This window comes from Heterodontus francisci, chromosome 15 (assembly GCF_036365525.1).
Source record: "Heterodontus francisci isolate sHetFra1 chromosome 15, sHetFra1.hap1, whole genome shotgun sequence".
Taxonomy (NCBI): Eukaryota; Metazoa; Chordata; class Chondrichthyes; order Heterodontiformes; family Heterodontidae; genus Heterodontus; species Heterodontus francisci.
The window spans coordinates 99,724,587-99,740,800 of record NC_090385.1 but is presented as its reverse complement, the minus strand read 5'-3'; the positions used below and the strand labels follow the sequence as shown (position 1 = coordinate 99,740,800).

The following is a 16,214-nucleotide window of genomic DNA, read 5'->3' as shown; positions in this document are numbered from 1 at the left end:
GAAAGTTAGCATGCAGGTACAGCAAGCAATTAGGAAGGTAAATGGCATGTTGGCCTTTATTGCAAGGGGATTGGAGTACAAGAATAAGGAAGTATTGTTTCAATTGTATCGGGCTTTGGTGGGACCACAACTGGGGTACTGTGTGCAGTTTTGGGCTCCATATTTAAGGTAGGAGATACTTGCATTGGAGGCGGTACAGTGAAGGTTCACAAAATTGGTCCCTGAGATGAGGGACTTGCCTTGTGATGAGAGGCTGAGTAAATTGGGCCTATATTCTCTGGAGTTTAGAAGAATGAGAGGAGATCTCATTGAAACATATAAGATTCTGAAGGGCTTTGACATGGTACATACTGGGAGGTATTTGCCCTAGGTGGGGAATCTAGAACAGGGGGGCACAGTCTCAGGATGAGGGGCCGATCATTTAGGACTGAGATGAGGCAAATGTTTTCACTCAGAGGGTTGTGAATCCCAATCTGTAGGAACTGCTCTAGAATCTACGGATTTCTGGAAGATCAAAATCAATGTATTCACTATGTCTGCAGCGACCTCTTTAAAAACCCTAGGATGCAAGTCGTACAGAGAATTTGCCACCATCTAACTTCTCCAGTACTATTTCTTTATTTATGCTGATTTTTTAAGTTCCTCATTCTTGCTTGACCCTTGGTTCCCTGTTATTTACAGAATGTTTTTGTGTCTTCTACTGTGAAGACAGATACAGAGTATTTATTTATTGTTTCTGCCATTTCCTTATTCCCCATTCTAATTTGATGTGTCTCTGCCTCTGATGGGTCCACATTTACTTTCACTAATCTCTTCATTTATTTAGAGATACAGCACTGAAACAGGCCTTTCGGCCCACTGAGTCTGTGCCGACCAAGAACCACCCATTTATACTAACCCTACAGTAATCCCATATTCTCTACCACCTACCTACACTAGGGGCAATTTACAATGATTAATTTACCTATCACCTGCAAGTCTTTGGCAGTGGGAGGAAACCGGAGCACCCGATGAAAACCCGCGCGGTCACAGGGAGAACTTGCAAACTCCGCACAGGCAGTACCCAGAATTGAATCTGGGTTCCTGGAGCTGTGAGGCTGCAGTGCTAACCACTGCGCCACTGTGCCACTCATATTTACACACTACAGAAACAATTACAATCTCTTTTTATCTCTCTTGCTAGTCTACTGTCAAATTCTTTTTTCTTATCAATTTCTTGGTCTTCCTTTGCTGAATTCTAAAATCTTCCCAGTTCTCAGGCTGGTGACTCTTTTTGACAACATTATAGCCTCATCCTTTGATCTCGTGCTCTTCTTGCAAGCCACATTTGGACCACTTTTTCTGTGAGGTTTTTGTGCCTTAAAGGAATGTATATTTGTTGAAAATTATAGGTTAATTCTTTAAATTCTAGCCATTGCTTGTCTACCATCATATCTTTGAAAGTAGTTTCCCAATCTACCTTAGCCAGCTGGCCCCTCATACCTATGTAGTTTGCTTTGTTTAGGTTTAAGACCTTAGAATGATGAAAGTAGTGGAGTTATCCCCTGTTTCCTGGACCATGTGCAATCGACATCACTGAATTCAGATTACCTGGGAAATATCACATTGCTGTTTGTGGGATATTGTTGTGTGCAATTTGGCTACTATGTTTCCTACATTACAACAGTGACTACACTTCAAATGTACTTCACTGGCTGTAAAGTACTTTGGGAAATCCTGAGGTTGCGAAAGGTGCTATATAAATACAAGTCTTTTCTTCTTCCAGCTGGGGCACCTAAGCAACGATCATGACCGGGAATCCTGTCTAATTATTGCCCACGTAGCAAATTTCTGCTTCCTTGATCAGCATTGACTGGAGTCAAGCCTGGGCCTACTCCTCCATCTGCCTCAGTGAGACCAAGGGTGCATTTAAACACTGTACCATTCAGCTAATTCACCAAGCTTTCAGCTTTTGAGCTTCTATTCGCCCTTGAATCCTCCGCACTGTCACCAACAACATTGACTACAAGTCTTCTGCCAGGAAACATCATGTCATGTGACAAGATGAAGAGACAGGGTTTTGGCACTGAGCCAGTTGTGCTTGACAGGAATGAAGATATTGCTTGTGATAGGGCAAGACAAGACCTCAAGGTCTCCCTGTCTTCCTCCGAGGACAGTGCAATGTTTGTCAATCCATTCTGTTCAAATTGTGAGGTAACTGCTCAGTTGGGATAACTCACCTTCACCTGTCAATGGAGCATTTATCTTGTGTAATAACTCACTGTCTGATAGTAACAGGGAGTGCTTTGTCTGATTACACTCCTGTGAAGCACATTGGGACATTTCTTCTACACTGTATACATGCCAGTTATTGCTGTAGTTGAGTATGTGCTTCTGATACAGCTGGGTATGCATACCTTTTAAAAACCTTCATTATTCCAGTTCTGCCCCCTCCTATCCTGAAGCCAGTAACTCCAGCTAACATATAGACCCACATGGCTGTCCCCATCTAGATAAAGTGACCACTCTAATCAGTGGGTGTTGGCAGGTTCTCAAATGTGAAGGGCACACATGAGAACATTCCAGAAGTCACTGGACAGTAAATAGGAGCATACTTTCACATTCAGGATTCAGTGACACCACTTATTGTCACCCTCGTGAACAGCACAGGGTAGGGGTTAAACCTGGACCTTTTTGATTAGTGTGGTTCTATACACACTGGGCACTGCCTTCACCCTGAATCACTGGGGGAGTGGCTGGTCATCTGTATCTATATTCACAGAATTAAATACAATCACATAGAATATGCAGCACAGAAATAAGCTATTCAGCCCCAACCTGTATATGCTAGTGTTTATGCTGCTGATTTAACTCTATTAGAACGATCTTCTATTCCCTTCTCTCTCATATGCTTATCTAGTTTCCCTTTAAATACAGCTATAGTATTCAATATGACAGTTTTTGGTTGACAGAACAGATTAAACTTTTACAACCTGGAAAAGCTATGGGAGGAAAGGAACCACAGCACATGCAGAAAGGGCACAAAACATACCAAATACTCAATGGACGACCTGGACCCAATCTGCACAGGTATTAGTCCTGTTGCTAAATTCATGTGGGCCCTTTTTGAGGCATCTGCAATAGATGCTTAACATCTGTTGAAGGACCCCGTTCACAAGCAAGTTGGCTATGAGTGTGTCAGGTGATGCCCCTCAGCACTGACTCCTCAATCAGAGCTCACACTCTCAAAATGTTGTTGCTTTAAAAACCTGGATCAAATCTTCAAATTGGTGCCAGCTCCTCATACTGTCCATGCAGAACCTCTTCCCTATTCCTACCTATGTCATTGGTACCTACATGGACCACGACAACTGGATCCTACCCCTCCCACTCCAGGTTCCTGTCCAGCCCTGAGCAGATGTCCTGAACCCTGGCACCGGGTAGGGAACACAGCCTTCTGGACTCACACTCTCGGCTGCACAGAACAGTGTCAATCCCCCTCACTATACCATTCCCTAAGACTACATTCCTCTTTGCGCCCCCACTTGAATAGCTTCCTGTACCACAATGTCATGGCCAGTCTGCTCATCCACCTTGCAGACCTTGATTTCGTTCACACAGGTTGAGAGCACCTCAAACCTGTTTGACAATTGCAAAGTCTGAGGCTCCTCCACTACTGTCTGCTCAGTCCCTTTACCTGCCTCACTTACGGTCACATCCTCCTGTCCCTCACTGCTCACCAAAACAGATGACCCTGTTTTAAGAGGTGTGATTGTCTTCCAGAACAAAGTGTCCAGGTATTTCTACCCCTCCTTTATGTTGTTCAGTTTTTGCAGTTCGGCCTCCAGATCAATAATCCTGATCAGGAATTCCTCTAGCTGCTTACACTTTCTGCAGATATGTTTGTCCTGGATTGCCTTGGCATCTCGGAGCTCTCACATACCACAGCTGCAACATAACACCTGTCCTGCTATTGTTACTGATCCTATTAGTTAATTTACTTTAATTACTTTCTTAATTAACTTAGAATAATTCCTACGTATAGTAGAATTTACTGTGCTTATTAAATGCTTGTACCTCCTACAACTAAAGCTATACATTTCTTATTTACACAGATATGTGTTTTAGGTATTTCTTTGAATTATTTTATCTTTATGTCGTCATTGTCGACAGGAATAGTGCCGGAAGACTGGAGGATAGCAAATGTTGTCCCCTTGTTCAAGAAGGGGAGTAGAGACAGCCCTGCTAATTATAGACCTGTGAGCCTTACTTCGGTTGTGGGTAAAATGTTGGAAAAGGTTATAAGAGATAGGATTTATAATCATCTTGAAAAGAATAAGTTCATTAGCGATAGTCAGCACGGTTTTGTGACGGGTAGGTTGTGCCTCACAAACCTTATTGAGTTTTTCGAGAAGGTGACCAAACAGGTGGATGAGGGTAAAGCAGTGGATGTGGTGTATATGGATTTCAGTAAGGCGTTTGATAAGGTTCCCCACGGTAGGCTATTGCAGAAAATACGGAAGAATGGGGTTGAAGGTGATTTAGAGCTTTGGATCAGAAATTGGCTAGCTGAAAGAAGACAGAGGGTGGTGGTTGATGGCAAATGTTCATCCTGGAGTTTAGTTACTAGTGGTGTACCGCAAGGATCTGTTTTGGGGCCACTGCTGTTTGTCATTTTTATAAATGACCTGGAAGAGGGTGTAGAAGGGTGGGTTAGTAAATTTGCAGATGACACTAAGGTCGGTGGAGTTGTGGATAGTGCCGAAGGATGTTGTAGGGTACAGAAGGACATAGATAGGCTGCAGAGCTGGGCTGAGAGATGGCAAATGGAGTTTAATGCGGAAAAGTGCGAGGTGATTCACTTTGGAAGGAGTAACAGGAATGCAGAGTACTGGGCTAATGGGAAGATTCTTGGTAGTGTAGATGAACAGAGAGATCTTGGTGTCCAGGTACATAAATCCCTGAAGGTTGCTACCCAGGTTAATAGGGCTGTTAAGAAGGCATATGGTGTGTTAGCTTTTATTAGTAGGGGGATCGAGTTTCGGAGCCACGAGGTCATGCTGCAGCTGTACAAAACTCTGGTCAGACCGCACCTGGAGTATTGCGTGCAGTTCTGGTCACCGCATTATAGGAAGGATGTGGAAGCTTTGGAAAGGGTGCAGAGGAGATTTATTAGGATGTTGCCTGGTATGGAGGGAAGGTCTTACGAGGAAAGGCTGAGGGACTTGAGGTTGTTTTCGTTGGAGAGAAGGAGGAGGAGAGGTGACTTAATAGAGACATATAAGATAATCAGAGGGTTAGATAGGGTGGATAGTGAGAGTCTTTTTCCTCGGATGGTGATGGCAAACACGAGGGGACATAGCTTTAAGTTGAGGGGTGATAGATATAGGACAGATGTCAGAGGTAGTTTCTTTACTCAGAGAGTAGTAGGGGCGTGGAACGCCCTGCCTGCAGCAGTAGTAGACTCACCAACTTTAAGGGCATTTAAGTGGTCATTGGATAGACATATGGATGAAAATGGAATTGTGTAGGTCAGATGGTTTCACAGGTCAGCGCAACATCGAGGGCCGAAGGGCCTGTACTGCGCTGTAATGTTCTAATTCTAATTCTAATTCTAATTTTCTTTCTTTGTTTTATATTTTATTTATTTTATTTTAAAGTGTTATTTCTTTTTATTGACCTACCTTAACTCTGGTGTCCTAAGCTAGTTATTCACACACTGGTGTGAGAGAAGTGACTTTCAGCTTGTGGAGCTCTGGCACCAGTACTGGGGAAAGTGGGGGCTGTATCATTGGGATGGTCTGCACCTGAACCATGCTGGAACTGGTGTTCTAGTAAACCGTGTAACTAGGGAAGTAGAGAATGCTTTAAACTAAGCAAGCAAGGTGAGGTGAGAGTGACTGCCTTTGACATCAAGGTAGCAGTTGACTGAGTATGGCATCAAGGAGCCCTAGCAAAACTGGTGTCAATGAGAATCAGGGGAAAGCGCTCCGCTGGTTGGAGTCATACCTAGCGCAAAGGATGGTGGTGGTTGTTGGAGGTCAATCATCTGAGCTTCAGGACATCACTGCAGGAGTTCCTCAGTGTAGTGTCCTAAACCCAATCATCTTCAGTTGCTTCATCAATGACCTTCGTTCAGTCATAAGGTCAGAAGTTGGGATGTTTGCTGATGATTGCACAATATTCAGCACCATTCACGATTCCTCAGATACTGAAGCAGTCTACGTAGAAATGCAGCAATGACCATCTTCAACAAGAGAGAATCTAACCATCTCCCCTTGACATTCAATGGCATTACGATTGCTGAATCCCCCACTATCAACATCCTAGGAGTTACCATTGACCAGAAACTGAACTAGAGTAGCCATCTAAATACCATGGCTACAAGAGCAAGTCAGAGGCTAGGAATCCTGTGGGAAGTAACTCACTTCCTGACTCCCCAAAGCCTGTCCTGGAATACTCTCCACTTGCCTGAATGGGTGCAGCTCCAATAACACTCAAGAAGCTCAATACCATCCAGGACAAAGCAGCCCACTTGATTGGCACCCCATCCATAAACTTTTTACAATTTATATCAATGACTTAGATGAGGGGATGGTAGCTAAATTTGCAGTTGTCACAAAGATAGGTAGGAAAGTATGTTGTGAAGAGGACATAAGGAGATTGTAGATCAATAAAGATAGGTTGAATGAATGGGCAAAAACCTGGCAGATGGAGTATAATGTGAGAAAATGTGAAGCTATTCACTTTGGCAGGAAGAATAAAAAAGTAAAGTATCACTTAAACGGAGAGCGACTGCAGAATTTTGAGGTGCAGAGGGATCTAGGTGTTCTAGTGCAGGAGTCACAAAAAGTTAGTATGCAGATACAGCAAGTAATAAAGAAGGCTAATGGAATGCTATCCTTTATTACGAGAGGAATTGAAAATAAAAGTAAGGATGTGATGCTTCAGTTATACAGGGCATTGCTGAGACCACATCTCGAATACTGTGTGCAGTTTTGGTCTCCTTATTAAAGGAAGGATATGAATGCAGTTGGAGGTGGTTCAGAGGAGGTTTATTAGATTGATACCTGGAATGAGTGGGTTGTCTTATGAGGAAATGTTGGACAGACTGGGCTTGTTTTCACTGGAGTTTAGAAGAGTGAAGGGAGACTTGATTGAAGTTTATAAGATCCTGAACGGCCTAGGTAAGGTGGATGTACAGGTGGCACAGTGGTTAGCCTCACAGCTCCGGTGACCTGGGTTCAGTTCTGGGTACTGCCTGTGTGGAGTTTGCAAGTTGTCCCTGTGACTGTGTGGGTTTCTGCTGGGTCCTCTGGTTTCCTGCCAAAGTCTTGCATGTTGATAGGTAAATTGCCCCTAGTGTCGGTAGATGGGGATGTGGTAGGGAATATGGGATTAATGTAGGATTAGTATAAGTGGGTGGTTGTTGGTTGGCACAGACTCGGTGGGCTGGAGAGCCTGTTTCAGTGCTGTATCACTCTATGTAGAGAGGATGTTTCCTCTTGTGGGTGAGTCAAGAACTAGGGGGCACTGTTTTCAAATTAAGAGTTGCCTTTTTAGGACAGAGATGAGAAGAAATGTTTTCTCTGAGATGTGTGAGACTTTGGAACTCTCTACTTCAGAAAGTGGTGGACACTTTGTGGGGTCATTGAATGTTTTTAAGGTGGAGGTAGATAGATTATTGTTAGGCAAGGGAATCAAATGTTATCGGGGGTAGATGGGAGTCTGGAATTCGAAACACAAACAGATCAGCTATGATCTTATTGAATGGCGGAGCAGGCTCGAGGGACCAAATGGCCTACTCATGCTCCTAATTCATATGTTCATGTATAATCTGCTCTGAGTCTTCTCTGTTCAGTGGAAATATACGTATATCTCCAGCCTCTCCTCATAACTACAGACACATATCCCTGGCTTCATCCTCGTCAATCTAAGCTCTCTGTGCACTTAATATCCTTTCTATAATGGGTCTCCCAGAATTCGCATGATGTACAAACTGTTGCCAAACCTTAACAGAGAGAATTTAAACACAACAGATCTTATTTATAATAATGAATAAACACATGATTCTAATAGTTTTTAAAGTGACGATGCAAGGTTATAAAATTTACAAGATGAAGCTAATTTTCAGCTTTTTTTATTAAATATGTGCACAGCATGCTTGGTTTTACTAAACATATTCTACTTATATAGTTTAGCTTTTATTCAGATAGCCTTCCTCCAAGATTAAATAATGTTACAGTCCTTCCAGGATTTAGCTCCTTTTAGCTAAACAACTTTCTGGCTGATCATTTCTCTCCAAACTTTATCTCCAATATCACAACCACCCAGAAAACATTACAAACTGAACCTTAAACAGTGGCGATGATACCATTGTTCAGTGGTGAGAGAGGCAGGTGAACAGACCTCACCCTTTGCTTGACAACACTGGTGAAAGGGTTTGGTGCAACTGGGAAGAGGTGAAAGGTACAAGCACAGGTTGAGAAATTAAGCTCTGCTCCTAACTGTCTGATTACCTCCTTGTTTTTCCTGAATACAGGAGTACACCGTCGATGTGTTCTTCCGACAGAGCTGGAGGGACGAGCGGCTCAAATTTAAAGGGCCCATGCACATATTGCCACTAAACAACCTTCTGGCCAGCAAAATATGGACTCCAGACACATTCTTTCACAATGGAAAGAAGTCGGTGGCACACAACATGACCACTCCAAACAAACTGCTGAGACTGGTAGACAACGGGACCCTGCTGTACACCATGAGGTAAAGGATCACCCACTATTCCTGGCATTCAAACTCAACTTGCTCTTTATTGAAGTTATCAATTCATGACTTCCAATGGCCATATCTGAGCCTGTTTATATCATGCTGCAAAATCCACTTCTTACCAAGAATTCTAAAACACTGACTGAGTTTCGCCAGTTCATTTTAGTTTTTCTTTCATTCTCTGACATTTAGTGCCCATCACGATTTGACCTGAGAAGATGGTGGTGATGAACCATTTTGAACCACTGGAACTATTTTTTGATACAACTGTGCATTTGGCAGGGTTACATTGGAGGGAAGTTAACAGTCAACAATATTGGTGTGGGACTGAAGTCATATGTAGGCAGACTGGACAAGGGAGGGAGGTTTCCTTCCCTAAAGGACATTAGTGAACCATTTAGAGTCTTTTAGTCATTTACTGCATAGAAGGAGGCCATTCAGCCAATCGAGTCCATGCCAGCTCTCCACGTAACAATCCAGTCTGTCCCACTCCCCCTTCTCGATCCCCGTAGCCCTGAAAATTTATTTCCTTCAATTGTCCATCCAATTTCCTTTTTAATCATTGATAGTCTCCACTTCCATCACCCTTGTGAGCAGGGAGTTCCAGGTCATCACCACTCGCTGCATACAAATGTTTTTCCTCATATTCTCCCTGCATCTTTTGCTAAAACTTTCAATCTGTGTCCCCTAGTCCTCGTGCAACCAGTTAATGGGAACAATTTTTCCTTGTTATAATTTTGTACACCTCTCTCAAATCTCCCCTCAATCTCATTTGCTCTAGCTTTTTCAACCCAACCTTGTGACTAAAATTCCACCATCCCTGGAACCATTCTGGTAAATCTCCTCTGCACCCTCTCAAGGGCCCTCATATCCTAAAGTGTGGTGACCAGAACTGGACGCAATACTCCAGTTGTGGCCTAACCAGAGCTTTATAAAGGTACAGCATAACTTCCCTGCTTTTGTATTCAATGCCTCTATTTATGAAGCCCAAGATCCCATGTGTTATACTAACCACTCTCTCAATATGTTCTGCCACCTTCAAGATTGATGCACAAGCACCCCCAGGCCCCTCTGCTCCTGCACACTCTTTAGAAATGCACCATTAAGTCTATATTGCCTCCCTCTATTCCTTTTACCAAAATACATCAGCTCACACTTGTCTGTTGTGTTTTATTTAACATAATCCGACAGCTTCATGGTCATTTTTACTGAGACTGGCATTTTATTTGCAGATTTTTAATTGAATTCCGTTTCTCAGTTTGCTGGATGGCTGGTGCAGTAAGATGACCACCACACACTCCGCCAGCACACGCTAACCTATTACTATTTGTCACCTTACTCCTTTGCTCTACTGAAGGCAACGCCCCGTGCTGGGATCCAGACCCACTGATGTGGGGATGAACCGTTTTTCACCATGGGCTCCAACAGTTGGTAATGTTAGTGCACTTGTACCATTGTCTTGTCCTCTGTTGTAACACAGGAGTTGAACCCTAATTTAAATGACAGATCAAAGTCAGACAAATGTCAGTATCACCAACAGTAGGCTGTACACTGGAGGCTATTCCCTCCTTGTGGCACATTCTCAGCCATACCTCGTTCTACCCACTATACATTACGGGAATACATCACAGTACATTTAAAAATTCTCATCTTTGTTTTCAAATCCCTCCCTGGTCTCGCCCCTGCCTATCTCTTCAACCTTCTCCAGACATACAGTCCTTCGAGATCGCTCCAATTCTGGCTTCCTGCACATCCCCAATTTTAATTGCTTCACCATCGGTGGCTGTGACTTCAGCTACCAAAGGCATAAGCTCTAGAAATTCTTCCTAAACATCTCCGCCTCTCTACCTCTTTCTCCTCCCTTAAGATGTGCCTTAAAGCCTGCATCTTTGACCAAACTTTTGGTCATGTGTCCTAAAAGTTTCTTCTCGGGCTCAGTGTCAAATTTTGTAAGATAATGCTCCGGTGAAGTGCCTTGCAATGTTTTCCGATGTTAAATGTGCTCTATAAATGCAAATGTTCTGGTCTACATGTCTGTATTTATGTTTGTATCTGCATATGTGTACATGATTGTTCCTATGCGTGTGTTTGAAACCATGTGTATGCATGTGCATGTGTGTAACCATGTATGTAGATGTGTGAATTTTTAACAGAGAGTGTACATGTGTGCATTTGTAACCCAGTGTGCATATGTACGTGTTTGGAGCCATGTGTAAATATGTGCATGTTTGCAATTGTGTGTGTGCGTGTGTGCATTTATAACTGTGTGTGCACATATGTGTGTTTGTAACCATGTGTGTACATATGAGTGTAACTGTGTGTGTACATGTACTCATTTGTAACTGTGTTTGTACATGTGTGTTTGCAACTATGTGTATACATGTCTGTCTTTGTGACCTTGTGTATGTGTGTGTATTTGTAGCTGTGTCAAAACATGTGTGTGTGTTTGTGACCATATGTACATGTATGTATAAATTACCAAGTGCATATTTGTGTGTTTGCAACCATGTGCACATATTTGTGTTTTGTAACTGTGTCGAGACATGTATTAGTAAGTGTGCATGTTTGTAACTGTGTGTATCCCTGTGCGTGTTTGTAACTGTGTGTGCAAGTGTGTGTGTTGTAATCATGTGTGCAAATGTGTGTTTTGTAACTGTGTGAACATGTGCATGTTTGTAACCATGTTTATAGTGTGTGTTTGTGAACACGTGTTTTTTCCTGTGTGTGTACATGTGTCTGAAACCATGCGTGTCCATGGGCATGTTTGTAACCATGTGTGTATATTTGTGAATCTGTAAACATGTGCATACATATGTGTGTTGAAACTATGTGAGGGCATGTATGTGTTTGTAACTGTGTGTGCACATGTCTGCATTTGTAACCATGCAACCATATGCGTACTGTTACCATGTATGCTTTTTTTATTTGTTCTTGGAATGTGGGTGTCGCTGGCCAGGCCAGCATTAATTGCCCATCCCTAATTGCCCTTGAGAAGATGGTGATGATCTGCTTTCTTGAGCTGCTGCAGTCCATGTAATGTAGGTTCACCCACAGTGCTGTTAGGAAGGGAGTTCCAGCATTCTGATTCAGTGACAGTGAAGGAACGGCGATATAGTTCCAAGAACGAGAGAGCCCAAATTTAAATTAATGGGTAAGAGAAGCAAAAGCAAGTGGTTAAGGTCTGGAATGCGCTGCCTGGGAGTGCGGAGGAGGAAGGTTCAATTGAAGCATTCAAAAGGAAATTAGACTGTTATATGAAAAGGAAGAATGTGCAGGGTTATGGGAGAAGGTGGGGGAATGGCACTAAGTGAATTGCTCTTTTGGAGAGCCGTTGCGGACATGATGGGCCGAATGGCCTCCTTCTGCACTGTAACAATTCTATGATTCGGTGAAGTCAGGATGGTGTGTGACTTGGAGGGGAACTTGCAGGTAGGAGTCTTCCCATGCATTTATTGCCCTTGTCCTTCCAGGTGGTAGAGGACGCGGGCTTGGAAGGTGCTGTCTAAGGAAGCATGGTGAGTTGCTGCAGTGCATCTTGTAGATGGTACACACTGCTTCCACTGTGCGTCGGTGGCAGAGAGAGTGAATATTTAAGATGGCGGACGGGTGCCGACCTTTGTCCTGGATGGTGTTGAGCTTCTTAAGAGATGATGGAGCAGCACTCATCCAGGCAAGTGGAGAGTATTCCACTACACTCCTGACTTGTGCCTTGTAAATGGTGGACAGGCTTTCGGGAGTCAGGAGGTGAGTTACTCACCACAGAATTCCCAGCTTCTGACCAACTCTTGTAGCCACAGTATTGTTATGGTCAATTGTAATGCCCAGGATGTTGATGGTGGGGGATTCGGCAATGGTAATGCGAATGAATGTCAAGGGAAGATGATTAGATTCTCTCTTGTTGGAGATGGTCATTGCCTGCCACTTGTGGTGCATAACTGTCACTTGCCACTTATCAGCCCAAGCATGAATGTTGTCCAGGTCTTGCTGCATGTGGGCTCCAACAGCTTCAGTATCTGAGGAGTTACAAATTGTACTGAACACTGCGAATTATTAGTGAACATCCCCACTTCTGACCTTATGATTGAAGGAAGGTCATTGTTGAAGCAGCTGAAGATGGTTGGGCCTAGACACTACCCTGAGGAACTCCTGCAGTGATGTCCTGGGACTGAGAAGATTGACCTCCAACAACCACAACCATCTTCCTTTGCGCTAGGTATGACTCCAACCAGCGGAGAGTTTTCCCCCGATTCCCATTGACTTCATTTTTGTTAGGGCTCCTTGATGCCATACTCGGTCAAATGCTACCTTGATGTCAAGGCCAGTCACTCTCACCTCACCTCTGGACTTCATCTCTTTTGCCCACGCTTGAGCCAAGGCTGTAATGTGGTCTGGAGCTGAATGGCTCTGGCGGAACCCAAACTGAACTTCACTGAGCAGGTTATTGCTAAGCAAGTGCTTCTTGACAGCACTATTGACAACCCCTTCCATCACTTTGCTGATGGTTGAGAGTAGACCGTTGAGGCTGTAATTGGCCAGATTGGATTTGTCCTGCTTTTCATGTCCTGTTTTTCATGTGTGTATTTGTAACTGTTTGTGTAAATGTGTGCGTTTTTAACTGTGTGCACATGTGCGTTTTTGTAGCTGTGTCCGGGATTTTATCAAGGCGACGGGGGTCTCAACCACTGGCTAAAGCGTTGGCAAGAGCCCCGCATCACCTCCTCTGGGGAAGACCCACTGGATCACGTGCCAATTAGGCACTTACTTGGACAGCGGCGGGCCTTCCACGGGATTGAGGACCGCGACAACGGAATTCCAGCCTGCTGAGAGCTGTCGGCCCATCAGAGCCGTCAGCTCTTTAACTGAGCAGTGCCACCGCGGAGGTAGTGGCTGCTGCCGGTGTTCGACTCACCAGAGGCCCTGGAACCAGGACACAGGTAAGTCCCAGCGGGAAGGGTTTTGCAGGGTGGGGGGTCATGGTGGAGGTGGGTGTAGGTGGGTCGGGAGAATGGGCGGGGGTAACTCTCAGCAGGCCCTCCACTCCCAATGCCCAGTCCCTCGATCAGGCAGTAAGTGCCTTTTAACAAGGGACCCCCCCTGGAGTCGGCAAGCAACCCGCACAGCTTGCTTGCCGTGCTTCCTGTGTAGCAACAGGCACACCCGCTGCCTGGCTAATTGAGGCTGTGGTGGGAAGGTCCACTTAAGGGCCTCAATTGGCGTGGGCGGGAAGGCTGTCCACCCCCCAACCCCCTCCTCCCAGTCACCAACCCTGCCGATTAAATGCTCTCCCCACCTCCAAACCCGACGCAGGGTAGAGCATAAAATTCCCCTTGTTAGTACATGTGTGTGTTTGTAACTGTGTGTGCGCATGTCTGTATGTAGCTGTATGCATACTTATGTTTGTAGCTGCAATTGTCCAAGTGTGTGTTTATAACTGTGTAACTGTTCTTATGGCCACGTGGTGAGGGGTGTGGCTGCTTCCCACTCTCCAACTCCCACCTGATCACATCAAGTGTTTTTGCTGTTAGGGTTCAACTCCTTGGTGTTTAATTTGTCAAATAAACAGACAGCAACAGCTTTTCCTGTAGGTTTAAAACAGAAAATCAATTATTTATTGATCAATATGCCTTATCGTGAAATTATTAAAATCGCATTGTTACGACCCAATGAGAAAAGGGTCTAGGGTTCCCTCTCAGCCTTCACCTGATCTTACTGTAACAGGTTTTAATTTTAAACACACCATTTTGTTTTAGCTGCCCCTTAATGAATCCTTGTTCACTAATTTCCAATGATGAGGCAAAGAAACCAACACAAGCAGGTTTTCTTAGGTTTAAAGAAAAAAGGTTGAACTTTATTAAACTTAAACTCTAATTCGGTTAACGCGATGCGCCCACGCTAGCAATCATACGTGATACATACATGCAGATAGAGACAGAAAAGTGCAGAAGAAATAAAGTGGAAAAGTTTGAGGCGATATCCGAGGATGGTTTTGGTTACTGTTCTTCGAGCTCGCTGTAGAGTCCTTGATTTAGGTAGGTCTTGCTTTTCATTGGGGCCCAGTATTCTTCTTAAACCTTGTTTGATGTAGGAGACTTTGCTCACTTGCGGTTCATGTGTCCTCAGTGGGTCTAGAGGCTTGTGAGAAATGGATGGGAGCAGACAGGAGAGGTCTTCTTACTCCAGGAGCAAACAGTCTTTCTGAGTTCAAAAGCTCTGTGGCTACTTCAAAAAACCCTGGAACAGCCAGTTAGTCATGTGATCAGCTGGTTTAACCAGTCCTGGCTTTTGTGGATTGAATCATCTTAGCAGTCTCTGGAATGCTCTTCCCTACACCTTCATTGTCTGGTGATCAAAATCTATTGTGGGTTAAATGTGTCAGGGAATGGTCCTTTGTCTCCACAAGCACTGTCTTTTAGTATGCAAAGGTTTTTTCAGCTAAGTGTCTGGCAGCCCTTGTAACAGTCACTGACCTGAAACGTTAACTCTGCTTCTCTCTCCATAGATGCTGCTAGACCTGCTGAGTATTTCCAGCATTTCTTGTTTTTATTTCAGATTTCCAGCATCCGCAGTATTTTGCTTTTATTTTCTCGTGACAGGCCTTCTCTTCTTCCCAGCGACAGTTTAAAATCAATGTTCATATGACAAAATTACTAAGCCTCATTCTCTGTCTTCCTCTCTCCCTGTCTCCCTCACTCTCTCTCTGTTCCCCCTTCCTTTCTCTGTCCCCACCTCTCGCTCTGTCACCATCTTTGGAAAAGCTGCAGCAAGCAATAAAAATAATGAAAAACAAAGCATGAAGCCCTGATAGTATTCCAGCTTTGGTCTTCAAAGCTGGTGGGCTTTTGATCATTTCAAGACTTTAACTAAGGGAATTTTCAAGCATTTACCAGTACAATGGTAATTGTTTGGCTTTTGAGTGAGGTGAGAGTGACTGCCCTTGACATCAGGCAGCATTTGACCAAATATGGCATCAAGGAGCCCCAGCAAAATGGGTGTGAATGGGAATCAGGGGAAAACACTCAGCTGGTCGGAATCAACCAAAGGAAGATGTTTGTGATTGTTGGAGGTCAATCATCTCAGCTCCAGGACATCACTGCAGGAGGTCGTCAGGGTAGTGTCCTAGGCCCAACCATCTTCAGCTGCTTCATCAATACTTCTCTCCATCATACGGTCAGAAGTGGGGATGTTCGCTAATGATTGCACAATGTTCAGCACCAATCACAACTCCTCTGATACTGAAGCAGCTCATGCCCAGATGCAGCAAGATCTGGACGATATCCAGGCTTGGGCTGATAAGTGGCAAGTAACATTCGCACCACACAAGTCTCATGAAGACCCCCATCTGCCAAGAATGAGGCATATTCATTTTGTCATATGCACATTAATTCTAAACTGTTGCTGGACTGACCAGATGATTTGTTTGAAGAGATAACCGCAGTGGCTGGGAACATTTGCATTCGAAGAACCAGTTG

General features: G+C 44.1%; 1 protein-coding gene across 1 annotated transcript in view; it reads left to right on the top strand.

The window, feature by feature from the left end:
• LOC137377452 (gamma-aminobutyric acid receptor subunit alpha-3-like) overlaps nucleotides 1-16,214 on the top strand; it is a 653,874-nt gene that overhangs the window by 468,555 nt on the left and 169,105 nt on the right. The window contains exon 4 of the mRNA XM_068047031.1: nucleotides 8,522-8,742. Within this exon, the coding sequence (XP_067903132.1) occupies nucleotides 8,522-8,742 (221 nt within the window). The remainder of the gene's footprint in view (nucleotides 1-8,521; nucleotides 8,743-16,214) is intronic.